This window comes from Hipposideros armiger, unplaced genomic scaffold, assembly GCF_001890085.2.
Source record: "Hipposideros armiger isolate ML-2016 unplaced genomic scaffold, ASM189008v1 scaffold_983, whole genome shotgun sequence".
NCBI classification, from domain to species: Eukaryota; Metazoa; Chordata; class Mammalia; order Chiroptera; family Hipposideridae; genus Hipposideros; species Hipposideros armiger.
Window position 1 is genome coordinate 392,507 of NW_017732333.1, and position 27,797 is coordinate 420,303.

Here is a 27,797-nt window from a genome sequence, read left to right on the forward strand (position 1 = left end):
TGGGGGTGTGGGGGTGGGAGGGAGCTCCTGTAGGTGGCGTTGCTGTGCGACCCGTGAGCCCCTGCTGCTGCTTCCTAACAGGGGTCAGAGCCAGGGCGTTGGGCAGAGCCTGGTGCATCCCAGCGGGTGCGAGGGGTGCTCTTTGTGGGGCTTTTCATTGCCGCGAACGGCTGTCCTGGGAGGCGGTCGTGGCCTCTCCTAGAAGAACCTGATCATGAGACTGGTCTGGAAGTATTGGCTCAGCATTTGTGTAAAAGTGTTGGAAGTGCAGACACCTGCGTGGGGAGCCCCGCGGTGGGTCCCCGTGGGAGGCCTTTGCCTCTGATGGCTCGCTGAGTCAGGCTCCTGTGTTGCAGAGGTGACCACTGTGACGGTGGCCAATGTGGGTGCCTCGGCGGACAACGTCTTCACCACGTCGGTGGCGAACGCCGCCTCGCTGTCGGGACACGTTCTGGTAAGCTGCCCGCAAGCACCCAGGTCTGCGTCCGCTGCGACCCCAGGAGGGTGGCCCGCCTCCCCAGAGCTGGGTGCCTGGCGCTGGGGGACACAGCTGCCACGCTGCTTTCAAGGACATGCCCCTGGCGGTGAGAGTGAGAGCTGAAGTGGACCCAGCCCGTGAAGTGTGGGCAGGCGGGGACCCCTTCCCAGCTGTGTGGTCAGGGACAGTGGTCCTGCCCTTCTAACCAGATGGCCATACAGTGGCTCAGGGGTGGGAGCTACCAGCATCTGCCCAGGTCCAGCCTCCCTTGGTCCTGCAGCTCCAAACACTTGTCGGGTCTGTGCCTTTGGGGCCCCGCATTCCGCTCTCATCCTGTGCAGTCCACTGCCTGCCACACGCCCGCGTTGTGCACCAGGGACCTTGTGCCTCCTCAGTCACGCTGTGCCCAGCCAGTCGCGTCCCCAGCAGCGTTTGTGCCCAAAGCCAGAGCCTTCTGTGGTTGTTGCATCACCCTGTTTATCTTTTACAGTTGAGGCCTTCTGTGATTTGGGGGGACAGCCTGTTTGCAAGTGGCAGATGCCAGGGGATGGGCAGTCTCCAGTAAGGGGAATTTTCCTGGGACCTTTTCCGGAACTATTCCTTATGGTTTCTTTTCAGCCTGGAGGGCACACCTGGGAGGTGCCCGCTGGCAAAGTTATTGTCGTTGGGATGGCAACAAACAACTCTCCCCGTAATCACAGTGGTGGAGGGTGGAGACAGACTCGGGGCAGGTTTCAGAAACTCGGTTTATTTCTTGTGTCAGGACACATACAAGGCACTAGCCACTGCGAGGCTTTTGCGCTGCCAACCTGGTCACTCCTTTGCGGCAGCAGGTTCTGTCCCATCTGCCTTCGAGGAGGGGAGACCCAGAAACTGCTGGGGTTCGAGGGGAGATCCAGAAACTGCTGGGGTAGTGTTGGAAGCTGAGGAGGGGTCTTGAGTGTCTGTGTGCTCTCTCCTGCCTTGTAAGGAAAATGCTTTGAGTCTCAAACGGGCAGAGAACCGTTTTTTTCCAGGTAATAGCTGCACGTTCTCAGTGGCTCGGCACGTGCAGTGTAGACACCCGGACTGAGGCACTGACCCAGAGTGTGCACATGCGTGTGTGTGTGGTCGGGGCCCCTCGGCTCCATGATCAACGCCGGCACCTGCGGGTGCGAGGAGGATCTCACTCTGCCCTGGCTGGTTTTATCCTCAACCCGAAAGCGCTCGACCGTCCCAGAATGCTGGCTCTGGGCAGGTGCCTGGAGGCCTCTGGCCCACCCAAGGCTGGCTGAGCGAGGCCCTAATGGCTGGCCCAGGCGGGTGCCTGGTGGGCAGCGGGCTGGGCCTCAGCCCCAGCGGGGGACGGTGATGGGGAGGGTGAGGGGGGCTGGCCCAGAGGAAGTAGGCGGGTCATGGTGGCATCCAGCTGAGGAGAGGTGTGCACACAGTGTAAAGAGGTCTGGGAGGCCCTGGTGTCTGGTGGCTGTGAGCGAAGGGCCTTGGAAGGGACCCGCGTGACAAGGGGGTCGTGCGCCAGGCCTGGCTGTGACTGTAGACTTGGCCTTGGAAACCCTCCCTTGAGACCCACCGTCTTACAGGAGCTGTGCGGGTAGATGTTGGGGCATCTCCTGTTTCCAGCACGTTTTTGTAGAACGTGTTTGTTCTGTAACTTTGACAACCGATGTGGAGCATTTGCTCAGGGCCACCCAGACCTAGCATTGTCCCCTCTTGTTCTTGGCTGTGTGTTTAAGTCTTTTAGTGTCATCTTTGAAAGAGACCCATGGGGCATGGCAGGCATCCCCTTGTTGGTTATAATTAGCAAGAACCTCGCTGTGGGACCACGTCCCACTGTGTGGGTGACGTGCCCCATGGCTGTCACTGAGACGACTCACAGCCCGTTCTCACCTGCAGTCTGGTAGAACCGCGCTGCAGATCGGGGACAGCCTGAACACGGAAAAGGCCACGCTGATCGTGGTGCACACGGACGGCAGCATCGTGGAGACTGCCGGGCTGAAGGCGCCAGCTGCTCCCCTCACCCCAGGTACCGCCCCCCGGGACAGCACGCTCCCGAGCTGTGTCGACTTCTCTGTGCAGGGGCTCAGTTACCTTTGTGGGAACTTGGGGACGTTGGGTGTTACTGAGTGTATGTGGAAAATGGGCTTTTCCAGGCTGAGCGAGTTGTCCCGAGGGGAAGGGCAGCGCTGCCTGTCTGACGGTCCCGAGCAGCTGGAGAAGCTGCTGTCAGAGCCAGGCTGAGTTCCCTGGACTTTTCTGGTTGGTCTGGGTGTGTGTGGAGTCTCTCACTGTCACCATGCTCTCTCCGCCAAGGTCCTCAGTCTCCTCCAACTCCTCTAGCTCCCGGCCAGGAGAAGGGCGGCAGCAAATACAACTGGGACGCGTCCGTGTACGACAGCGAGCTGCCCGTGCGCTGCCGTAACATCAGCGGCACCCTGTACAAGAGCCGGCTGGGCTCCGGTGAGCGGCCAGGCGCGGCCACCGCTGCCTCTGCAGCCCCAGACAGCCGGTGGGGGGCCCCTGTGCGAGGGAGGGAGAGGCGGGCCAGGGTGCCACGGTGCGTGCTGATGGCCATTGCTGTCGTCCCAGGCGGCCGCGGGCGCTGCATCAAGCAGGGGGAGAACTGGTACAGCCCCACGGAGTTTGAGGCCATGGCGGGGAGAGCCAGCAGCAAAGACTGGAAAAGGAGCATCCGCTACGCGGGGCGGCCGCTGCAGTGCCTCATCCAGGTACCTGCTCCCTTCCCATCACGGCAGGAGGCACCAGCCCCGGGCCTCAGGAGCGGGTGTCAGTCACTTACCCTTTGTCTGTTTCCTGACGTTTCCAACAAGATGACTGTGATCTGGCCCCAATCGCTGTCAGGAGTGGGTGGCCAGGCAGTGGGTCCCCTGTGACTGCAGGTGACTCCCAGACAGCTGACTTCCCTGCCCCTCCGCTTACCGTCCAGGGCCCAGGCTGCTCAGCGCTGTTGCAGCTTAGCTCCCAGGGAGTCGGTGAAGACACGATGCCTGGGAGGAAGGCGGTGGGCGCAAGCGTGGAGAGCAGGTTCTGGAAACCATGTTTCTGTCCTTACAAATGTGTCTCAGCAGTGAAACTGGCTGAGACCTCACAGCGCTGACAGCTCACACGCAGGACCCCTCTGATGTGTCCCCACTTCAATTGCAGGACGGGATCTTGAACCCTCATGCGGCCTCTTGCACCTGTGCTGCCTGCTGTGATGACATGACGTTGGTGAGTGCTGGAGGGCACGGCAGGGCCCCCCCCACACACACCTTGGACAGAGGCGCGTCCTTACCCCTGGGCTCATTGGTCTCGTGTCCCTGGCACCCCTTTGGATCTCCCAGGGCTTGTCACAGCCTCTCGCTCATCTTCTGTGTCTCACACACTGGTAGCTGGTGCCGCGATGGGGACGTGGCCGGTCGGCCCCTGAGCCGTGTTTAGGACATTGAAGTTCCTTACATCACCGGAAGCTCCTGTGATGTCACCATCTGAACCCAAAACCAAACCCTTTCTGTGATTACAGCTCGTTTACGTGCCCTTTCACGCTGCGTTTTGATGTTAGTTCTTGAACTAGCCTGAGTGTACTGGTCAGACAGCTTGTGTCCTGAGCAGTGTCTCCTTTTCCCAGACCCTGAACTGTTGTGGAAAGAATGACTATTTCCGTGGGTTTTAATACAGATTCAGGAGTGGGACAGTCACGTGGAATGTGTGAACACGCCAGCTTTGTTTCAGCCTCCTCGGTGTTGACTGTTATTCTGAAATGTTAAAGTGAAAACCTGCTTAACGAGAGTTCCTTATTTTATTTTGATTGCTCATTTGGTTCGGTATGAGAAGCTATGGAAGAAAATTTAATGGGAGAGACATGCCAGGTTCTTGAGTGGAAAACTGAGTATTCTAAAACTGTCTGGTTCACGGGTAACTGAATGTGATTCTAGTGGAGAAACCGGGGGATACTTTTGTGAAAGTACAATAATTAAGTTCATTTGCAAAAACTAATCGGCGAGATTGGCAGAGATGTTGCAGGGGTGAAGGGGGCAGGAAGAGGAATGCAGGTGGAACTGGTCGCATCCGTAGGTGAGTCTCATAGCCCCGGAGCACCTTTGTACGGAACTCTGCTGACGGGAGTCGGGGCCCAGGCACTCGGAGTGATGTGCTGTGTCCACGTGCTGGAGACAGCCCAGTAAAGACGCTGCTTCTCCCCAGACTGACCTACAGCTTGAAGGTCCCAGCAGGATTGTTCGTGGAGACAAACAAGCTGACTCTGGAATTTATGTGGAAAGGGCAAGGAACAGGGTAGCCAAACCAGTTTGGCAAAGGAAGACTGAAACTGGAGGAGTCGCAGCACGTGACCTTACATCTGCTGTGTCGTTACCGCAGTCACACCACGTGCGGCTGGCGGGGGAGGCCAGAGGCTTCTGGGGACTCAGCGTGGGCTTTTCAGCACGTGGTGGGGGGACTTTGTTGGCACAGAATGAACCTCAGCGAGACTCCCACTTACACAGATGAATTCAGAATGGATCACAGCTCCAAATGTGAAAAACACAACTGAACTTTTTAGAAGAAAACTCGGGAAAATCTTTATGGCCTGGGGTCTCTTAGATGTGACTCCAAAGGCAGGATCCGTGAGACAAAAATTCGGTAAATTGGACTTTGTTACATGGAAGAACCTTGGCTTCCACATCAGGAATGGGGCTGTGAAGAGCTCCGTGGTCCCGCTCCCCAAGAACAACCCCAACTGGTGAGTTACAAAACTACCGCAAGGTCTCCGGAAGGCCCGAGGGGCACAGCACGTGACAGTTGGACAGGCTGGGCCAGGACCTGCCCCTTCCCGCCCTGCTCAGGGGAGGGGAGCTGCACTCCAGGTGGGTGTGGCCAGAACACGGGTCCTTGTCCCCCAGCTCCCAGGCGGCGCCCCAGGCATCGCGTGGGGGGCTCTCCTCCTCACCCAGCCTCTTCACGGAGGCCCCTGCATGCTGTCCCTCTGCTGGATGAGTCCACTGTCCCCAGCCCCAGCTTCGAAGCTCTCAGAGCCGTGGAGGTTTCGGAGGTGACAGGAGAGCCCCCGTGCTGGGACCGCTCAAAGTCACTAAATAGATCTGCAGGAAGCCGGGAGAGAAGGGAGTTGCTATAACACGTTATCTAAAATGTCCAGTTTTCAACAAGAATATAAGCATGCAAAGAAACGGAGTGTGAACTGTGCAAACCGTACAGTGGAAAGCAGACCCGGGGAGGCGCCATCTGGGAGGGGGCAGTGGCCGCAGCAGAGGCTTCTACGGACCTTCTTTGCATCCAGAGAGCAGCAGAAAGCCACGGCTGGAGGACTGGCAGGGACGTCTCGGTCAGCTCCGGCTGAGCTGGGGCCAGAACAGCAGGGCAGGTTCACTTTCTCACAACCCTGGAGGCCTTGAGCGAGATGGGTGCCGAAGGGGTTGCTGGCCAGCAGGCAGAGGGACGGACGCTGTCCCGCCCCAGAGCCTTGGCCTTTGTCACCTCCTGCTCCAGACACCACCGCCAGGGTCGGGCCTCTACCTGCGAGTGCTGGGGACACAGCCTAGTCCATAGCTGAAGGCATGACGAGTGTTTCATCAGACGGGAATTTCAATAGAGACACGGATGTCATGCAGGAGCCGCTTGGGAATTCTGGAACTAGAGGCGGGATGCCTGGCGGAGCTCATGGGGGCGCCGATTGAGCGCCAGGAGCCTGTCCACGGGCTCGCGGTGTCGCGCATCAAGCTCAGGGACACGCAGCGGCACAGTCGTCCTTGAGGGTTTGGGGACACTCTCTCCTGCAGCCATCGGGCCTGGGACCTTGTCCACGGGAGCTCGTCCATTACGTTCAGCATTTCCTCTGTTGTCACTGGCCCAGGGGGATTTCTTGTTTAGTGACTGCAGTGCCTCTTCCTTCCCAGTGCCTGGGGACAGAGCGTCTGCTGGACTGTCCCCAGGTTTAGGGCGGTGGTGTCCTCTCCCTTCCCATCTGCCTCGTCTCCTGGGAACCCCCAGACACTTGACTAGTTGACGATACTCTTTCTTGTTTTCAAGCGCCGTTATTCATGTGTTCTCTCTGACGTTCCCTCCTGTCATTTTGAGGGATCGGTGGCTTAAGGGGTGGAGGGAGCCCTAAGTGCAGCTGGCTGTGAGGGGGCACCCTGCTGTTCACCGGTCTGGAGACAGATGTCCCCAAATCAGGGGGAGGCACAGAGGAGCCGGCTGCCCCCCGCCTCACTGTTCCTTTCCCCCAGAGCGGTCCTGTCCGGCTCTTTGTCCCCTACAAGCGGCGCAAGAAGGAGAATGAACTCCCCACAGCTCCAGTGAAGAAGGAAGCCGCCAAGAACATCACGCTGCTGCCAGCCACCGCGGCCACCACCTGTGAGTTCCCGCGGCACAGGGCTTCCCTTCCTCTTGTCCTGCACTTAGTGTCACTGTGTCGTGCACCTGCTGCGGGTCCTCTGTGTAAGGCAGGTGTCACAGGGCCAGCAGGGCCTCAGGTCTCCCTGTGTCCCCTTCCTGCCCGGCCTGCACCTCAGGGACCAGCCCCAGGCGGGAGGGCCGCCCTCTCCAGAGCCGGGACAGTGCCTGGCGCACAGCTCACTTGAGAGAGGCTTCCTGACGTCCCGGTGCCTCACCAGCCCCAAGCGTTCTGGACATGGCCCAGGGTAGCCGAGGGCCGAGGTGCCGTCCCAGGCCTCCTGGGGGCGTCAGCATCACACCTTCCTGGTTTTTGGTTTTGGCAGCTTTGATATGCTCCTGCTGTTTGTCCAGGAACAGGGACAAGAAGGGAGGGAAAAGCTGGCTTCCTTTTGAAACCACAGAATGGATGGAAAAGCTTTAGAGATGCGACAGGCAGCGATAGGAGAAATGGTTGCTGGGGGATTTGCAGAGACTGGAAGGAACCTGATGCTTGATCACGGGGAACGTCTCTGAAGCCGCCCTCAGCCAGCACTCTGGCTATCCAGGGGCTACACGCAGAACCACCTGGACAGGGCTCAGCCAACACACGGCATCCTGGGTACGGCCAGCCCAGAGGACGTGGGGCAGCGGTGCTGTGGGGATACCACTGTTCTTATCTTAAGCTTTGATGAAAATCTTGTTCTTCATTCAAACGATAAAATATTGGGTTGTCGGAAAAGTCATGATGTATTTTTTCTGTTTTTCGTTGCAAAAATGCGTCGTGTCTTTTCCTACAGCCCAATAGTTTTGAACTGTTTTAAATATTGTTTCTGTTTTCCATCTGGGCCGTACATTCCCATGTTCAAAATTCAAACAGTGCAAACCATGTGGGGTGGAAAGGTAGCTACCTCTGCCGAGCCCCTGGCTGTGTCCCCACAGGCGCCCAGGGTCATGGCTTCTTCCATGTCCTTGCAGAGGTGACTGGATTGTGTGTGGGCGGCATGTGCTGCATCCATGCCTGGGCCCCTGAGCCTTCCTGAGATCTGTGCTGCCTGGCTGGCTGCCGGGGCCCCGCCATGCGGTAAAAAGCACTTCTGCTTTTCCAGTTACTGTGACCCCCTCAGGACAGATCACTACCTCTGGCGCACTGACCTTTGACCGGGCGTCCACGGTGGAGGCCACTGCCGTCATCTCAGAAAGCCCCGCCCAGGGTGACGTCTTCGCAGGAGCCACAGGCGAGTAGTCCGGGCAGCACCTGACATGCACACGCCCCACCTCACCCCTGCTGGTAGGGGTTCGTAGGCGGCCTGGCACCTGGAGGGGCCTCCAGCAGGGGGGGTCTCATTGGTAGAGAGCTAGGTGGGCACCAGGCAGGTGGGAGGTGTGGGAGTGGGGTGATCGGCTGTGACAGCCCCCATCACCTGTCACAGCCCCATCACCTGTCACAGCCCCATCACCTGTCACAGCCCCCATCACCTGTCACAGCCCCATCACCTGTCACAGCCCCCATCACCTGAGAAGCTAGGAAACACCGTCTGGTGACTCCGCTCTAGACCACGTGTGCCCATGGCGTGTAATTGTGAATATTCTAGCCACCACGTTAGGAAAGCGGAAAGGCTGTGGGAACTCATGTTTGTGCCGTGTTTATTCCACCCCATGTGTCCCAAGAACTGTCGCCGCCACAGTTCAGGCCCACCTGTCTCCACGTGGTGGGAGCTGCCCTGAGGGCACAGCTGTGGACAGTTTGAGGTTTAAGGTCCATGCAGCCTATGGCGGGGTCACGAGGCTATCCTGCCCTTTTCCCATGACAGTGCAAGAAGCCAGCGTGCAGCCTCCGTGCAGGGTAGGCCCCACAGAGCCCCACTTCCCTGGGTACCAGGACAGCTGCCAGGTTGCACCGTTCCCAGAAGCTGCACTGCCAACAGCTCATCCCAAAATCGGTGAGTTTGGAAGCGTTGGGTGCGTGTGCCAGTGTCTGTCCTTGGACTGTGCTGCGTGAAGTACGTAGCCCTGGATCAGGGCTGTGCCACCGTCGGTCTGACAGGGACACGTGCAAGGTCACTTGTATGTTGTGTACAGCTGCCCCTGCCACGTGGCAGGCTGCTTACACACACGGAGACCATGTCCCACAGAGCCTGAAGCCCTGCCGGCCCTCAGGAGGGAGGCAGCGGGTCTGTCCTCGCTGTGAGGACACATGTCCCCGGGCAGGGCCTCCATCCCTCTGAGCTCTGGTGAAGGTGGCGACATAAGGACGTCCCACTGCACCTGCGTTGCCCTTTGGCTTCTCGTTTTGCGTTCTGGACACACTTCTGTGTCACTGCAGCCTCTTAAAGGGAGCCTTGTAGCCCCAGGTGTGGACATCTGTGTCCTGTGTCTCACGTCACAGACCACGGGGCAGATTGAACCGTATTCACAGCTTCAGGAGGTCACGACCTCATTTCGCTTGCTTTTGCCCATTTAAACTCTCCATCCTCGAGGCTCCCGCACGTCTGCCCCTTCCCTCACCATGCCTCCGGCAGCTCCCCGCCCAGGTGAGCGCTGGGGCCAGGCTGCGTCCTGGAGAGCCCGCTGGGCCTGGGTGACAGGGTGACCTCCCCATGCAGACGATCAGCCACAGCTGCTCGTCCTGCGTCCCGCTTGCTCATTTACTGGCTCAGCTCGGTGTGGCCTGTGGGGTCCTGTTTCATTCTCTGGGCCGTAACCTGTTACTGCCCCGGATTTGGCCCATCATCCTTGGAGCACATCCCTGCTTTCTGGCACAACGAGGCGTTGGAGGCTCGCGTCTGGTTCCTGGGGAGCCCAGATCCTTTCAGTGGAGCCAGTGTTGCAGCGCTGAGGGCTGGCTCTGGTCGCAGCTGGAGCGCTGCCTGCGTGCGTCTCGTGCCAGCCCACGTACTGACCTCACGTTGGCAGCTTGACACAGGCCATGGTGGGGCTTTGTACCAGAAGCCGCCAGCGCTGGAAGCAGGGTTTCTTCCTGGCTGCGTGTGGAACGCCCAGCAGCGCACAGCCTGGGCGCACAGGCTCTGGGCGTGTCTGCCCCCAGGTGTGTGCTGGGCCGCTGGTCCTATCCGAAGTCACAGGGGCCATTCAACCTTCCTCTCTTTCTGTATTTGTGACTTTCTTCTCCAAAAAGACGAGAGGCCTCAGTCCTGTTGTCAGTGATCAGGTGATCTCACACGCCTGGGGGACTTTCTGCACCAGCAGACATGTGACTTGAGGCACCCTCTCGCCTTTCTATACTTAACTTTTTTTGTTTTTGTTAAAGATTTTATTGGGGAATTGGGGGAGGGGAACAGCATTGGGGAATCGGGGAAGGGGAACAGACAAGTTGCTGTCCTTTTGTTCTTCAGTCTAGTTGTGGAGGACGTCGCTTCACTGGCCCATGTTGGTATTATCATTGTGCTCTTCCTGAATGAGACAGATTGGTCGCCGGCCTCTGGAGAGCCGCTCACAGCGGCTCTTGGCAGCTCACACCAACACGCCACTCGGCTGGCCCTTAATTTTTTAACGGAGGGGACGCTGCTTAAGAGTCCATAGGTTTCAGGTGTGCGTGTCTGCGGTTACAGCTCAGCACCGCAAGCCTAGTGCCTGTCTGTCACGGCGTGTGACCCCGAGCCCACCCCAAACCCCCAGTTCGCACATCTGGTTTACTGTTTGTGTGTGAGTTAATCTGGAGCCACTTCCTAACCCTGTCATTGTCCTCTCGATGGTCCTATGAAGGCTCATGGCCACCCTGCACGGGCACCTTTTGCTGGTCTGTGTGTGTCACCTGTAGACAGCCAGCTTCCAGCCTTTGGCTGTGGAGCTCTGAAGTCACGGAACGTCCCCATGTCGGGAACGTTTCAGAAGGAGGCCCTGTGACAATGCCTGCTCTCCAGGATTGGATGAGAAGCCAGTGGGGGCATTTTGAAGTCAGGAGCTGTGTTAATGTTTGGCTTTGGCACATTACAGTGTTGACATCCTTGCCGGCCCTGGCAGTCCCGCCCTCCAACCCCAGCAAACCCATTTCTCCCATCATGGTCAACGGGCTGGAGATGTCGGAACAGCGGCACTGGCTGTACCTGGAGGAGATGGTCAACTCCTTGCTGAACACGGCGCAGCAGCTGAAGACGCTGTTTGAGCAGGCTAAGCAGGCCAGCTCCTACCGGGAGGCCGCCGCAGCCCACGCCCGAGCCCAGGCGGACGCAGAGCGGAAGGAGGTAAGGGCGAGGCAGAGACGCAGTTGCAGGGAAGGGGACTGAAGCCACTGCTGACGAGCTTTTCCCATCGCTAAGGGACAGCTGCTCCTGGGAAGGGGTTTCTGGTTTTGATGAATAAGATCAGTTTATTTCAAAGGGGACTAGGTTTACCAGCCAGGCTTCATTTCTGAGCTCGCCTGTGATGGACGTTGTCACACTTCCAGGTGAGCATCATACACTGCAAGTGTCCTTATTTTATTAAGTTGAAGAAACAGCCTGTGTGTCTGTGGGCAGATGCACGGCCTCCGTCCCCCTCCTTGTCCCGCACTTTCTCCACCTGCTCTCAGGGCCCCATGGGGACAGTCTCCCAGCCCCTGAGGCCCAGTCATGTCTCACTGCATTCTTGAGAAGTAGTCCCATGTGTGGCGTCACGGTTGACGAAGCCGTGTGTCCCAGGGTGTTATTGCAGCGGGAAAAGCCACTCAGCCGTTTGGCTTCTGTTTGCTGCACAGTCGTTGTTTTGGGCCAAGACCCTAAGCACAGGTGGTGGCAATACCGCCCTGCCAGAGACAGGTCACCAGAGACCTAGTGAGGTGGGCAGCGGGCCGTGGCCATCGGCTGCTTTTCGGCTCACACCCAGCGTGGGAGATGCTGTGAATTACAGGGGTGGGGGGCGCTGCCGGCTTCCTCCAGGAAGGTTTCCTGAATGGGAGGGAGGTCAGGGAGCATGGAATGCCGGTGTATTTTTTTTTTTAAGATGTTATTGGGAAATTAGGGGAGGTCAACAGTTCTGGGGAATCGGGGGAAGGGGAACAGACAAGTTGCTATCGTTTTGTTCTTCAGTCTAGTTGTGGAGGACGTTGTTTCACTGGCCCAAGCTGGCACCATCATTGTGCTCTTCCCGGGCGAGGCAGATCAGTCGCCGGCTTCTGGACGGCCGCTCACTGTGGCTGCTGGCCGCTCACGCTGGCTGCTGGCTACACACAGTAGCCCATGGCAACCCACTGCCTCAGGGGCTGCAGCCTATGCCGTCTTTGGCGACCCACGGCAGCCCAGCCCCAGGTTGAGCTGCCGTTCACCATCTTAGCTGCAGAGGGCAGTGTCACTGGCCCTCATATGTGGGATCCGAACCGGGGCCCACTGGCATCCCAAGCCAGTTCTTAACCATCGCACCACTCAGCCGGCCCCTCAAAGTGATTTCTTAATATGTGAATAATTGTGTTCTTAAAAAATTTTTTTTTTTTTTAAGATTTTTTTGGGGGGGTGGAGTTAGGGGAGGGGAACAGCGCTGGGGAATCTGGGAAAGGGAACAGACAAGTTGCTATCGTTTTGTTCTTCGGTCTAGTTGTGGAGGATGTTGCTTCACTGGCCCAAGATGGCACCATCACTGCGCTCTTCCCGGGCGAGGCAGATCAGTCATCGGCCTCTGGGCGGCCACTCACAGCGTCTGCTGGCCGCTCACGCCAGCTGCTGGCTACACACAGTAGCTCATGGCAACCCACTGCAGCAGGTGCTGCAGCCTACGCCGTCGCCGGCGACTCACGGCAGCCCAGCCCCAGGTCGAGCTGTTGTTCAGCATCTTAGCTGCAGAGGGCAGTGTCACTGGCCCTTATATGTGGGATCTGAACCGGGGCCCTCTGGCGTCCCAAGCCAGCTCCTAACCAATGCGCCACTCAGCCGGCCCAAAAAAATCTTTTTAAAAAAATGTTTTATTGGGGAATTGGGGGAGGGGAACAGCATTGGGGCATCAGGGAAGGGGAACAGACAAGTTGCTGTCCTTTTGTTCTTCTGTCTAGTTGTGGAGGATGTCTCTTCACTGGCCCATGTTGGCACCATCATTGCACTTTTCCTGGTGGAGGCAGTTGCTTGCTGGCCGCTGGACGGCCACTCACGGCGGCTCTTGGCAGCTCACGCCGGCTGCCTGGACACACACAGTAGGTCACAGCAGCCCACTGCAGCCTACGCTGTCGCCTGCGACTCACGACAGCCCAGCTCCAGGTTGAGCTGTTGTTCACCATCTTATCTGTAGAGGGCGCTACTGGCCCTCATGTGGGATCCTAACCAGCAGCCTTGCTGCTCAGATCTGGCGTCCCAAGCCAGCTCTTAACCAACAAGCCGCTCAGCCGGCCCTAAAATTTTTTTTTATGTTTCAGTTACAGCTGACGTGCACTATGATGTTAGTGACAAGACATTTATGTAACTTACTAGGTGACCCCGACAAGTCCAGTACCCACCTGACACCATAGCAATTAATTTGTTTTCAAGGAAGAAAACCGTTGCTTTTGCTATTGAAGAAAGAGATAATTTAAAAATACATAAAAATGTAATTCTAAACTAGTTTTTCCTAAGTGCTGAATTTTATAGAAAGGAAAAAGCATGAGGACAAAAAAAAAATCTATAATTATTTACCCGAATCGTGTGTGTTCAGCTCTGCGCCTTCGTAGAGGCCCTCGGCCTCCTTCCCCTCGTGATGTCACGGGTTTCAGTGTGAGAGCCCAGGACAGGTGCTGTCACCATCCCTGGAAGAACGCAGCCTCTATGAAACCACCGGCAGCAGCGCAGCTGCCCAGCCATGTGCAGACCGCTGTGAGACTGAGACTTATGTGTAACGTGAAAACGGAGAAACGAAACCAAACCGACCAGCGGCCCCCACACCTGAAGCAAGCCAACGGCAGCTGACTCATCAGTGGAGAAATGAAACCAGACGCACACACAGAAAACAAACTGTGAACCAGTAGTTTGATGCTTTTTTATGGCAAAATTGCCTTCCGGCCAGTTAGTTATGTGGTGCAAACTTTTGTGGCTGAGACGTTTGCGGGGAAGATTCCGGACGTGTTCTTGACACCGTGTGGCGGGGCCGGTGTTGGGAACTGTGTTGGCCCCTCTGTGAGAAGGCCTGCGTCTGCTGTAGGATGCTGGGTCCTCAGGGAGGTCCCGGTGATGGTCTGTCACTGCTGGGAGGCGCTGGCCCAGCACCGACCCATGTCTCTGTGTGGCTTCCTTTGCTTTCGTCCCCACTGCCCCATGGGATCACCCTCTTTCCCTTCAGCTCACTGAATGCTTTCATGGTGGCTCCTGGAGTCTTAGCTGATCCCAGCACCCAGCTCACCTTGGCCGCTTCTCCCCTTGACCATGGATACGAGTTTCCTTTCTTCACGTGTCTAGTAACTTCTGGTGGTTTGCTGGACATTTGGGTTTATTCCTGGTTGGACACTGTTGGATTCTGTCACCTCCCTTGGAAAGGATCGGGTTGGTTCTGGGGAGCCCTTGAGTTCCTGGCTGGTCTTTCTGACACTTTGTTAGGTGGGTCTGTGTCACGTTCCTCTGTCTGACCCACCCTCCGTCCTGCATGTGGGCGGTGTGGCTTTCCTGGGCTTGGGGCCGAGGTGCCTGCTGTCCCCCTAGGCTCCTGCAGGGGCTTCAGCCCCCATGCTGTGTGGGCTGGGGGCCTCGTGGAAAAGCCACTCACGCCCTCTGTGTCCTGCAGACCCTTCCTTTCAGGGCCAGGTCCTCTCCAGTTCTGACCTGCTTTCAGTTGCTTTTGAGCCGACAAGTTTGTGTCACATGCAGTCGTGGCTGGGAGGGTCCGCCCTGCACAGGCGGCTCTCATGCACCCAGCCGCTAGCCCTGCGGTCTCCTTTCCGCTCCTGAATGACACATGGCAAGTGTGCTGCTGGGTAACTGATGTTCTATGACTTCATTTCTGCGTATTTGATGTTTCTAAGTATCGTTTTGCTCCTGATTTTGAATTACTTAATTGCCTGTGGGGTTTTTTTTTAAGATTTTATTGGTGGAATTGGGGGAGGGGAACAGACAAGTTGCTGTCATTTTGTTCTTCAGTCTAGTTGTGGAGGATGTCGCTTCACTGGCCCATGTTGGTATTATCATTGCGCTCCTCCTGGCTGAGGCAGATTGGTCGCCAGCCTCTGGATGGCTGCTCAGGGCGGCTCACGAAAGCGCATGCCTGCTGCCGGCCACTCATGCCGGCTGCCAGCCACACATAGTAGCTCACGGCAGCCCACTGCAGCCCCACTGCTACACCGTCACCAGCGACTCACGGCAGCCCAGCTCCAGGTCGAGCTGTTGTTCACCATCTTAGCTTTAGAGGATACAGTGTTACTGGCCCTCATGCGGGATCTGAACCGGGGCCCTGCTGCTCAGAGCTGTTTTCCCAAGCCAACTCCTAACCAACACACCACTGGCTGGCCTTGCCTGTGGCTTTTGTCATTATAAACAGCATATTGGTTGTTACTGCAAATTCGCATTTCCACGTTTCTGGTCGTAGCCCTAATGTGCAAAAGGAAAGCACACGGACATCTCTTCTTTATTGAGATGTAATTTACACACCATAAGTCACACCTGAGCACCCATCACCCTTGTCTAATTCCGGAACGTTTCATCCTCATCCCCCAAAAGTGACCCGTGAGCCTTGCTCCTGGCCTCCCTGGTCCTGCCCGCCGCCCACTGCCCTGTCTGCGGACGCACCTGTTCTGGGCGTTTCATGTATGTGTGACCTCACCCGGTGGCCTGTGCATCTGGTGTCTCACTGAGCACTGTATGTTCAGTGTGGATCCACATCATAGCGAGGACCATGCCCCCTTCACGGCCAAGTGACGCTCCCGTGTGTGGATGGGCCACGGTGGCTTTTCCATTCAGCAGTTGGTGGACACTGGGCTGTTTCTGCTCTGGCTGCTCTGGACGCGTGTGTACGGCTGTTTGTGTGCATACCTGTTTTCACTTCTCTTGGGCAGAGGAACCGCCAGGCTGTTTCCATAGCCTTGTATGTGGCTTCCAGGTTCTCACGGCCTCATCTGCTCCTGTGGTCGCCTGGTTTTCTGGTCCCAGCTGTCCTGCTGACCAAGGGGCTGTGGCGCGGCTTGGCCTTGCGTTTCCTCGATGACTCCAGGCGCTGGGCTCCTTGTCACCTGCTTGTGGACCACTTTGCACCCTCCTTGGAGTAGTGTCTTTTCAGATCCTTTCCCTGTTTTTTTAAAAATATTTTTATTGGGGAATTGGGGGAGGGGAACAGCGCTGGGGAATCGGGGAAGGGGAGCAGACAAGTTGCTGTCCTTTTGTTCTTCAGTCTAGTTGTGGAGGACATCACTTCACTGGCCCAAGTTGGCACCATCATTGTGCTCTTCCCGGGCGAGGCAGATCAGTCGCCGGCTTCTGGACAGCCGCTCACTGCGGTTGCTGGCTGCTCACGCTGGCTGCTGGCTATGCCGTCACCAGTGACCCACAGCAGCCCAGCTCCAGGTTGAGCTGTTGTTCAGCACCTTAGCTGTGGAGGGCAGTGTCACTGGCCCTCATATGTGGGATCCGAACTGGGGCCCTCTGGCGTCCCAAGCCAGCTCTTAACCAACGCGCCACTTGGCCGGCCCCTTTCCCTGTTTTTAATTGGGTTAAAAATCAATGTAATATGAAAATGGAGGTTACTCATTGATTCCTAGATATTATTGAATATGCTTTGTGTGTCGGGTCCTCTGCGAGCTATTGAACAGGTACTGATGACTTTTGTCATTTTCCCCCCAGAATCAGAAGGGGTTTGGGGATCATTTGATCCCCAGGCAGGGAGGGAACCTGAGATGTAAACAGCAGCGGTGACCCCGCCTCGTGCCTGCCGCCAGGCCGTGCAGTGGGTAGCTGCCAGCCCCGTTGGGCTGCCCTTTGGTCCGGCAGGTTCCTTCAGGTGAGGAAAGCGTGCCTTCACATAGCTGTCCCAGGCACGCCTGAGGACAAAAAGGAAGGAGTGTCTGATGTGTCTTCTAATTCTAACTGTGTGAGGAAGCGGATATCGGAGAACAAACGTGTGTCCTTACTTGGATGGTCCCTGAGTCGTGGGTCCCCAGCAGGCCCCCAACCCACGGCCATGCCGTGTGGGCCTCCCTGGGGACAGAGGGACGGGCAGCATGGGACGCTTGGGTTGGGGGCGCACCAGCTGGGCAGGAATCTGAACTTCATGCTGCTGAGGAAGTGAAAGAGGAAACTTCTGCTTTCCATTTCCTTTGCTGACCGCTGTTGGCCTTTCTGCCACAGAGTGAGGCTTACAAGCAGTGACACTGCTCCCTGGGCTCACATTCTCGCGTGGGCGGGTGACTGCAGGCTAAACGTCCACTGCTCTCTTCACCAGATGGCACATGACGTGCACCATCCCCTGTGTGGTCCCCACATAGAATAGCCACAGCTCACGGCCACTTTTAGCCTCACATCATGCTTAGAGGGTCCAGAAGATGAATTCCTGTTGGGGGTGGCCGGTGGCCGTCGCTGGGGGCAGGAGGGTGCTGACATTGAGTCCCTTAGGTCAGCCAGGAACGCTGATGTGTCTGGGCAGGCAAGGTCCCCACCCCTGAAAATTGTAATTTTATGTGTTTCGAAGAAACAAATGCAACACGAAATCCCTTTATCCTTAAAGTCTTGTTTGCTAGACGACTGCTAAGCCTGTTAGGAGAGGGTTCAGCCGGGCAGGGCCGGCCACCGAGCCTCCCGCGAAAGCCCAGTCACGTTTCAGCCTCCTGAGCCTTTGATCGGCTGGGACTGCCACAGCATGTTTGTCCTTTCTCTCGGGCTGTAGATTCGATGTGACACTCTCAATTTCATCGAAAGCTGAGCACGTAACCTGGTGAGATGCATCCGTCCTCGTCTCAGAATCACAGGCCGAGTGGCCCCGTGCAGCCCGGACACGTGGACATGCTCCTGTGGGAACCCTGGTAAACAGCTGTGCGTGTAGACGGGTGTCAGCCACACAGCACTGCGTGTTTCACCTTTTAGCACGAAGGTCTGACCTTCGTGGCCTGGGATGACCACAGCACCTGGACGCCAGGTTCTTGTGAAATGATGGGCTCTCAAGTGACAGTCAACTGCTTGGAGAGTCCCCTCTCCAGGGGTTTTACAGGGGCTGGAGGCTCAGAAGTGCCAAAGGCCCGGATTTGAGCCATGTATGAGGGAGGAAGGAACCCAGAGTGCACCCCTGAAACATGCTGACTGCGGTGACCTGGGGGTGCCGGTGCAAGCATGTGTGTGGTCCAGGTGTGCATATGCGTGTGGCCCAGGTATATGCACGTGTGTGGCCCAGGTGTGCGTGCGCATGTGGTCCAGGCGTGTCAGACGTGCTGAGTGGTTTTCTTCCAAGGGCCTTGCTGTGACATGAATGACAGCTTGCGTGGGAGTGAATTCCCCATCCCTGAGCCCATCCCATTGGAGGGCGTAAAACTTCTTATGCCATTAAATGTTGCAGGTACTTTTGTTTGATTATAACGCTGGGAAGAGTTTGGGGTCAGAAAGGCAAGTCCTGGAAGCTTTCAGTGGGAGGTGTGAGAACCCGTCCCACACTGTCTTCCTGAGTGGGCAGGTGGGGGACAGAGTCAGGAGAGGAAAGGTTGCAGGGGTCAGAAAGGGGTCACGAGCCCATGGCCAGTGCAGGGGCCAGCTGCCCACTTCACCTTGTGTCTGGGATTTAAAACCCAGGTCATGCAGCTGAGACTGTCAGGGAGGTCGTTACAGCTGTGACTGAGTGCTGCGTTCATGTGTGCCGTTGGTGCGTCGAGATTAAGCGGGGTGGAGAGCAGTGCCCGTGGCAAGGGCACCGCGTCCAGTGGGGAAGGCCGTAGGGTCTTGGGCTGCCTGCCCCCGAAACATCTGCGGGAGGCTGCCTGCCCACCCGCCTTGCTCTCCCTGGAGACAGCTGTGCAGTGGCTTCGTTTGCTTTTCCTTGAAGTGGTTTGTCATTCCAAGTAGAAGGGACAGAGCGCATCGGGCCACAGACCCACCTGGCGCCGCCGTGTTGTCTGAAGTGCATGCACACGGATGCTGCAGGTGCTTTACGAGTGGAAAACAGTCGCAGTAAATAGTGTTTTGCAAAGAAGGAATTCATACGGGAACCCTGTGAGTCTGCTGCGTTAGCATATGCGTGCGGGAATGTTGGGGGGCGGTCGGCAGCACCGGTCTCTGTCTCGGAGAGTGACAGCCGGGCCACCTCGGCAGCCAGGGGCAGGCCTCTTCCCTGTGCAGCCCTAAGTTGACTAAAAACAAAAGTCCAGTCACGTGACTTAGGGGGGAATGTACCCAGAATGTCCATTTCAGAATCAGGGTGGGGTAGGCCGGGGCTGTATTGTGGCTGCGGAGAGCCCAGGAGCGTCTCCTGGCCACTGGGCCCAGCCCGCTTCTGTCCAGGGCCACGCCTGCTGCCAACGCTGGGGAGCCCTGTCCCCACACTGGGTTCTCTGCGCTTGGTGCAGACGAGGTCCCTGGAGTTTGGAGGACGGCTAACGGTGTGGTGCCCATCCCACCTCCCGGTCAGTGACCACAAAGCTTGTTGGATAGAGGAGCTGACTCTGGAGGTGACAGGAGTGGGCACGTGGGCAGCACCGGGGACGGGACACACGTCAGAGCCCTATGGTCCCTGCATCTCCCCACACTGACCAGCTCTTATGCCCTTGCAGCAATCCTGCGTCAACTGTGGCCGGGAGGCCATGAGCGAGTGCACCGGCTGCCACAAAGTCAACTACTGCTCGACCTTCTGCCAGCGCAAGGTAGTGCCCCCGCCCGCCGCACTCCCGCCCGCCTGCCATGCCTGCACCGGCCTGCACTGCCCAGAGCCCTGTCCCTCAACCTCGTCTTGGCAGGCGCCACCCAGCCCTGGATGCTTCTCCTGGGTTGTGAGCCTTGGGGTGACTGGGCTCCTGTCTCCATTTCCGTTAGTCGGCCTTTGGTTCTAAGGACATGGGAGGGCACGTTTTGCAGTGTAGCTATTGCTAGCTCAGCCTAGCCAAGGGGGAGCTGGACAGGGGGCGGCCCCACACTGGAGATGACAACCTGGGGGGGACAAACAGAGAGTCTGGTGGTTGGTGTGGCCCACGCTGCCCGTGCCCCATGGCCTGTCCCCCAGCCCAGGGACTGCCACCTGGTGCCCCTGGAGCACTTTCTGTTGTCACAGAAACCCTGTGGTCACAGGCTTGGGTGGAAGGGATGGGATGACCACAGGACTGAGGCAAGGGTGTGGCTGAAGGAATGCGTGCCCGGCCAGGGGGACCCCGAGACCTGACCGGGCCCCTTGGGTGCTGGAGACAGGAAGTGGAACGGCAGCTTTCCCTGCAGTGTCACCAGTGAGCTGGGACTGAATGGTGGCGTCTGCGCTGCCGGGCTGTGCGGTGTAGGGTCTGGGAGGGAACTGCTGGGCACCGGCATTGGCATCTGAGGGGATGAGCTGCACATGTTCCCTGAACTTGAACCATCGCAGGAAGACCCTGGGTTTGCCTTTCCCTGGGGTGGTTTTCCAGGGCTTGGTCCATCGCCTGTGAGCTGCAGTCTCGGCCGTCTTTTCGCCAGCTGGACAGGTCAAGTTCTAGGTTTAATCTTGGCAGAGGCCCTGCTTCCCTGTTGAGGGTGTTTGCTGACACATACGTGCACTGGCTTTCCTCATGTAAACTGGCCTCAAGTGAGTTCCCAGAACCACAGTGAACCGGATGTGAAAGGAAGCTGCAGTGCTGAGTGGCCTCGCGGCCTCCTGGGGGCTCCCCGTGTTCCTGGAAGCACTTGCATAGGCCGGGAATCGTGTCCAGGAATCGTGCTCAGTAATCATGCTTGTATTTTTATGCTTGGGCTGGTTTGGGGTTTTGAGTGGAAAACTTCATTTTCTTTGTAAATGTGCGTGAGGGCGTGAGAAAGAGAGAGAGAGAAAGAAACACATCCTCGATGAGCGTGATTTACATGCCATAAAACGCACCCGCATTGAGGGTACAGGTCAGTGCCTTCCTGAATCTGAAGTTGTGCAAACATCACAGCTCAGCTTTAGAACTTGCATCACCACAAGACACCCCGCAGGCCCGGCCCAGCCTCTGGCGAGCACGAGGCTACTTCCTGTAGATTCGCCTTTTCTGTATGTTTCATGTAACCGGCTGGCATCTCGGCATCGGAGCCGTCGGTGTTTCTTGGTTCCACTCCTGTCTGAGCGCCTGTCCAGGTCCGCGGTGTGGACGGCCCACGTTGAGGGCCGGCTGGGCTGTCCACACCATTTGACTGTTGTGAACCTGACGTACGAGTTTAGGAGGGTGGACGTGTGTTTGTCTGTCTCGGCGAGGGGTGGATTTGTTAGGCCACATAGTAAGTTTATGTTTATTAAGAAACCACCAGAGCGGCTGCACCGTTTTGCACCCCCGCCGGAGTGGGCGGGGCTCTGGCCTGGAGGTCCGCCCCACGCCCCGCACGTCACTGTCTCTCTGGTTATAGCCGCGCCCCTGTGCGCAACTTGCATTTCCCGCTGCCAGGGGCCTTGAACGTTTTTTTGGCTGCCTGTTAGGCAGCTGTGTATCTTTTTGGGGGCAATGTCTTCTCAAATCTTTTGCCCATTTTTAAATTGGATGTTTCTCCCTCCTCTTTTTTTTTTTTAACTGAGCCATCCTGCCACCTGTTGGCAGCTCAGCAGCAGCTCATCTCGGGCCGGTAATTGAACCGGCGACCCTGTTACTCAGAGCTCGCACTCTTAAGCCACTCTACCGGCTCTGGTTTCTCTCCTTATGAGTATAGAGAGTTCTGTGTATATTCTGGGCAGAATCCTTCATCAGATATGCAATCTGCAAATATTTTCTCCCCGTCTGTGATTCATTTGTCTGTTTCCTTAATAGTGTTGTTTGCGGGGCAAACATTTTTAACTTTTTTTTTTTTTTTTAAGATTTTTTTTGGGGAATTGGGGGATGGGAACAGTGTTGGGGAATTGGGGGAAGGGGAACACACAAGTTGCTGTCCTTTTGTTCTTCAGTCTAGTTGTGGAAGATGTTGCTTCACTGGCCCAAGTTGGCACCATCATTGCGCTCTTCCTGGGTGAGGCAGATAAGTCGCCGGCCTCTGGACGGCCGCTCATGCTGGCTGCTGGCTACACACAGTAGCCCATGGCAACCCACCTGTCAACACCCGCGACTCACAGCAGCCCAGCTCCAGGTTGAGCTGTTGTTCAGCATCTTAGCTGTGGAGGGCAGTGTCACTGGCCCTCATATGTGGGATCCGAACCGGGGCCCTCTGGCGTCCCAAGCCAGCTCTTCACCAATGCGCCACTCGGCTGGCCCAAACATTTTTAACTTTGATGAAGTTCAGTTTGTCAAAACAATTTTTTAATGGAGATCATGCAGTTGGTGTCAAAATTCAGGACTTTTGCCTAGCTCGAGGTCAGGAGGTCTGTTTTGTTCTTAAAACATTTATAACTTTATAGCTCTTACATTGAGGTTTTTAACCCATTTTGAGTTAAGCTTTACGGATGGTGTGAGACGCTGTGGACCAAGCGTTCGTACGTGAAGTCTCATGTGCTGTATCGGTTTACACAGTCTGTTTCCAGGTTATTTTCAAGTTAAAATTTTATTCTTTTGATAAAATTTCAAATTTTACCTTTTTATTATAAAAACGAGGCACACTTATTGCAGAAAATGTGGGAAACATAGGCCAGCACAGCGGTAATCGTCGGGATATAGCCGTCCAGGAAGTCCCCGGGAGCATTGCACACACGTGTCTGTTCTCCCAAGTGCATGTTTTTTCATGCATGTCACGTCACTTTGTGCCAAACCCTGGCCTCGCCGTCGGCCCAGGTTACGTCTGTCTTGACTGATGACGCGGCCGTCCTTCCCTGGCCATCAAGCGTCTTGAGAACCCTGGTCCAGGCTGAGGCCGCTGGGCATGGTGGGGACATGGGGACAGTCAGCTCCATTTCCCACCTGTGAACAGGCCGATGGCAGCACCAGCCCTACCTGGGGTGGGGCAGGAGCTGGGGTCTGCTCCCACCTCCTGTGAGCCACGGGCACCGGACGCTCCTGCCGACGCGGCTGGCTCCCACCGTGTTTTTTCATGTTTGGAATTATAAATAACACCATTGGCAGCCACACCAGCTACAGACATTTCTCTGTTTGTCCGGTTCTTTCTGGTTTAGATCCCTGACCGGGAATAAAGGCGTCAGCGTGCATGCCTTTCGAGGTCTCGGTGTCTTAAGGCTCATCCTGGCTCTGTGCCTTTTGAGCCGGTTCTGCAGACACGAGCCTTGGCAGGCTGGCCGCTGGTTTGGTCACACGCTCGAGCAGCTGCAGCCCTGGTGCACTGCCGCCCCAGGCCCCGCGCCCGTGTGCAGGCTTCTCTGACCTGAGGTGGCGGCTCCTGGTGACACGGCATGTGTGCTTCTTGCAGGACTGGAAGGACCACCAGCACATGTGTGGTCAGTCGGCGGCCGTCACTGTGCAGGGGGACGAAGTCCACGTCGCCGAGAGCGTGATAGAGAAAGTCAGCGTGTGAGAGCTCGCCGGTCCCCTCTCTGTGGGGCCACGGGGCTGTTGCAGGCCCAGGGCCCCTCGAGGACTGCTGGGGGACGCTGAGAAGTGAAGGAGCTTGCTGGCCAAGTTAGGAACAGACTTGTGACCTGTGCCCTTGGAGGTGAACTTGTGCTGCCCAGAAGCCCGAGGAAGGTCGGGGCAGCGGCCAATGGACGGGCCTTCTCACGGTGCTTTTTTATCTTTTGGATCATGAGCGTCCCGTCTTACCCACAGGTGTGTGGTGGTCTGTAACACGCGTGTACGTACATGTGTCTCAATAAAGTCCATGTCCCTTGCCCCATCTGGTGCAGTTCCAGCCCTACCTTCCCAGATGCCCGGGAGGTGGGCCTCAGTTTTCCTGATGAAGCGGTTGACCTTTGACCCTGGGGAATGGTGAGGCACCTGCTCCATCTGTCACCTGAGGAGCTGGAGCGGACACAGGAGCTCCAGGGTGGCATTGCCCCTGGTACATGGGTCCCTCAGGCCTCAGAGCCACCATCCAGTCTCTGAAGTAACTTGCTCTTCGGTGGCCACCAGGCGGTGACAGCCTGTGTGTGACCCCAGAGAAGAGGTCTCACGTCGTCCCTTTAGCACAGATCACACCTGAGAACCCTAGACCACTCAGAGGCCAGGCTGCCTGGCTTCTCTGCACTGACCACACAGCCGCGTGGTGCTGGCAGGTGGCCTTGATTTTCAGCGCCAGTGGGCAGGTCACCACCTCTGACAGTGTCGTGTGGCCTGTGCCAGGGCATCTCCTCATTGCTGCGCCCCTTACAGCCCGGGCTCGGCTGTACCAGGAACCGGGTGGAGGGGATCCGAGGGGGCCAGCGTGGGGCTGGCACCTGGGGGACTCAGCACCAGCCACGTTTTGGTGTCAGACTTGGCTGGCCCTGGAAACGGGACCTCTCCCCCACCCTGCTGACCAACAGTGGTGCCGAGGAGCAGTCCCCCCACATTCTGGAAGTTTCTGTAGGTTTCCAGAATAGCCCTTGTGGCCCTGAGATCCTGGGCCAGCCATGGCCTGTTCTCTCTGCACTGAGGGGTCTCAGAGGCTCGGCCTGCGCTGGGAGAGGATCCCCACAGCTGGGAGACGCCCTGTGGGGCTGCAGTGCCGAGCCTGGCGGCCACCAAGTGTCAGAGCCAGTTTACAGGCTGCTGCTGATACTGCCTCTGGGGCAGGTTCTATGAGCTGCGCGTCGGTCGCGTTCATACCACCATGGGCGTGAGAATTCTCCAGCCCTGCACCTTTGGATTTCTGCTTCCAGACGGTTCTTCCGAGTCGGTCGTGCACTAGAGACTTGCTGTTTGGGACTCTGGCTTGGGACTGAGCCATGGGGGCCCGGGCCCTGCTCCCCAGGAGCCCTCTACCTGTGCTGCATTTGGCCCCCTGGACTAAGCCAGCTTGAGTTTCTCTTTAACAAGTGCTGATGAAGTGGCTGTGTCCTGGCATTTCACCTTCCTGCCTCCATCATCACCTCTGGGGGCCAAAGGCTGGAGAAGCCTGGGCAGAGAACATGGGTAGCCCGGCGGGGTCTAGAACCTGGCCCCAGCGGGCACCCACGGCTGTCCGCACCGGGCCCCCTCCTCAGAGGTGCATGGTGAGTGGGTTCTTTAGTCTGCAGAGTGCACGGGGCCTCACGAGGTCTGCTCAATGGAAAGCCATGTGAGCCTCAGCAGGAGGTGCCTGGCCAAGGGGCCTGCACCCCAAGAAGGAATCCCCCAAACCTGAGAATGCTAAAGACGCAAGTGCATGTTGGCATGCAGCCAGCAGGGACGGGGCTCCAGGTGCCCACTCTGGCGGGCAGCTCCGCCCAGCACCCACCCCTTGTGTAGACCAGGCACTGCAGGATGGCGGCCATCCCTGGGGGTTAGGGGGCGCTCCTGAATTGGGGGCAGCTTACTCTTCCACCTTTTCTTTACAATAGAAACCTCAAGACTACACACTTTGGGGGCAGTTTTTCAAAGTACCATCTCTGGGCCCCTATAGCTGTGTCTACGTAGCCAGGCTGTTGGGTGGCTTCTGGAACTTGCTCTCTGGGGCGCTGGGGGTTTGTCTGCAGGCAAGGCTCTGTGTCAACGCTTCTGATGGCATCGCCTAGCAGACATAGCCTGGGGGACAGGCAAGGGGCCAGCTTCTGTCAACTGGTGCAAAGCACCGGCCCTTCGAGGGCCAGCCACGGACCCTTTGGGCACCAAAGGCCCTCTCGCCCAGAGAGCTGCAGGCTGGGGTTGCCCGTGGCATGGGTGGGCCCAGCGAGCAAGGTGGGCCAGTGAGGCGCCTCCTGGTCAGCTGGGCTCTCTGCAGATCTGCACCTGGTCCTCCGTGGCCACCTGGTCCCTGTGGCCACTTCATCCCCCTCTGTATCTGCCCACAGGGCTGGTGGGATGGTGTGGGGCCACCAGCAGGTCCCAGCCCATCCGTAGCTCAGCCCCCGAGGGGAGTTGCAGCTCGCAGGCCTGGCCCTGACGAGGAGCATGGTCAGCCCTGTCCCCACGTACGGGAGATGGGGACATGGCCTCGGTTCATACAGAGCCTGGGTGGGGAGTGCAGAGCCCCAGGTGTCTGCAGGTGGCAAGTGTGGCTGGATGAGGTCCCCTTGGTTTGCAGCGGCAAACCCAGCTCTGCTCGCCTGAAGTAGGCATATGTGGGGCCTGCTCTGTGCTGGGCCATGGAGGCCCCACAGGCGCGTGTGGCCTGTCAGGTGCCAGCAGGTTGTGGGCTGGTATGGAGCTGAGGGGAGCAGAGCCGGGCAGTGGGGCCAGCAGCCAGCGTCCAGGAGGGTCCCTCACTCCAACCCTGCCAGCAGGCTGACAGCCCCAGTGGACGCTTCCACCCCCAATCTTCAAGTCTGAGGTTCCCAGGGGACCATGGCCAGGCCCGGGGCAGGTGCCTGTGCCTGAGACAGCCAGCAGGGCTCAGCTGTGCCATCTGGGGCCCTTCTCAAGTATTGGGGCTACTCCCTGAGGTGGGGGAGACCCAGTGTTTGCTGCAGCTGTCCTCACACCTCACGGGCAAAGTGCCCGAAGGTCAAGCACCCACAGAGCTGGGATCCTTCCCAGGTGCCCCTCCCCGACCCCCACTGCCTGTCAGACCCTGTGTGGGCACAGATATGGTGCCCCTCGTCAGCCCCCAGTCCCGCAGGAGACAGACGTGAACCCTCATTATTCAGACGGGGACAAGGTGGCCGTGGGCAAGCTCCAAGCGGGTGGGGGTGGGGATCAGGGAAACCTCTCAGAGAGTGAGGGCACCAGAGGGGCAGGTGGCATTTTGACTCCTGACTGCCTGATGCTGTGGACCTCTCAGCCTTAATTTCTCACGTTATTGGACACAGCCTCCTAGACTGGGAGAGCAGACATGAGTCCAGGTTGGGCTTCCTTGTTGGGGGGGAGGCTGAGCAGAGGAGCAGCTTGGGTGGCTCTGTCAGGCCTTGAGTCCTCCGCCCCTCCCTCCTCCAGCGCCCTGGACCTGGCAACTGGGCAGAGGATGGCTGAGCGCCCTGTGGGCTCACTGCAGAGTGCTCTCCAGGGAGGAGGGAGGCTGCCTGGGGCCGGGATGGCCGGCTCAGCTTCCCAGGCCCTTCTCCTTGGGGGTTGGGCATCTGGTCAGGGGCTGGCAGAGATCTGTGCTCTGAAGAGGCAGCGGCCAAAAGGGTGGGCCGGGCCAGCTCGGCTGTGTTTTGCAGAGACAATGGGGCAGGCCACCTTGGCTGGTCCTTGGAGAAGCAGGGGCTGCTGCCTGGCCCACTGTGGTGGCCCAGACGCTGGGTCAGGGGCTGGGGGCTGCAGCTGGTGCGCAGTGTGGGAAGTGGGCCTGTCGGAGGGGGGATGTCAGTACACTGTGGGAGCCCCAGGGCAGCCCCAACCTGCAGAGCCCTTGGGTGGAGCTCCCAGCTCCCCGGAGTCAAACCCAACACTCCCCACCGCACCCCAGGAGCAGTGCCGGTGCCCCCCACGCCACCCTGAGCCAGGAGAGGCTTTGTGGGGTCTGTTCTGTCGGAAGGAAGGAGTTAACTGGCCGGCGAGGGTCAGTGGGGGCCTGGGCTCCCTGTGGGGACAGACTCCTCCTCGCCACCCTCCTGTTTTTAGGAAGGAATTCGTTTTATTACAAAAGCGCCCCCTCCCCTTGGCGGATGCTTGCCCCCCTCCCCCCAAGGTGGGGACGCCTCAGCGGACAGACGGACGGTGCAGCGGGGCCTGCTCAGCGGCGGAGGCGCAGGGCCTTGCGGAAGGCCGCGCGGAACTCCGCGTTGAAGGCCGTGTAGATGAGCGGGTTCAGGGCGCTGTTGACGTAGCCCAGCCACGTGACCGCGCTGACCAGCCGCGGAGGCACCGCGCAGGCCGGACACAGCGCCCGCGTGACGTGCACCACGAAGAAGGGGGTCCAGCAGACCAGGAAGGCCCCTGGGGCGGAGGGGAGGCGTGAGCCGGCCGCCCGCAGCGCCCGCAGCGCCCGCAGCCCCGGCCCCGCCC

General features: G+C 58.0%; 2 protein-coding genes across 8 annotated transcripts in view; one reads left to right on the forward strand and one right to left on the reverse strand.

The window, feature by feature from the left end:
- The window catches only part of DEAF1 (DEAF1 transcription factor), a 26,057-nt gene extending 2,429 nt beyond the window's left edge, over window positions 1-23,628 (forward strand). The window contains exons 2-13 of one of the 7 annotated variants that reach the window (XR_002122609.1): window positions 357-454; window positions 2,372-2,501; window positions 2,789-2,935; window positions 3,065-3,204; window positions 3,641-3,706; window positions 6,718-6,844; window positions 7,972-8,100; window positions 8,677-8,805; window positions 10,820-11,067; window positions 17,618-18,927; window positions 19,281-19,382; window positions 19,485-19,573. Coding sequence is in view for 2 of the 7 variants with exons in the window: in XM_019631111.1 (XP_019486656.1) it covers window positions 357-454; window positions 2,372-2,501; window positions 2,789-2,935; window positions 3,065-3,204; window positions 3,641-3,706; window positions 6,718-6,844; window positions 7,972-8,100; window positions 8,677-8,805; window positions 10,820-11,067; window positions 19,485-19,574; window positions 23,206-23,310 (1,409 nt within the window). In the remaining 5 variants the exon portion in view is untranslated. Of the gene's footprint in view, window positions 1-356; window positions 455-2,371; window positions 2,502-2,788; window positions 2,936-3,064; window positions 3,205-3,640; window positions 3,707-6,717; window positions 6,845-7,971; window positions 8,101-8,676; window positions 8,806-10,819; window positions 11,068-17,617; window positions 18,928-19,280; window positions 19,575-23,205 lie in introns of those variants that run through there. The other 6 variants (XR_002122607.1, XR_002122608.1, XR_002122610.1 and 3 more) reach the window with 6 other exon arrangements.
- Window positions 23,629-27,525: 3,897 nt separating this feature from the next.
- The window catches only part of DRD4 (dopamine receptor D4), a 2,716-nt gene continuing 2,444 nt past the window's right edge, over window positions 27,526-27,797 (reverse strand). The window contains exon 3 of the mRNA XM_019631073.1: window positions 27,526-27,728. Within this exon, the coding sequence (XP_019486618.1) occupies window positions 27,526-27,728 (203 nt within the window). The remainder of the gene's footprint in view (window positions 27,729-27,797) is intronic.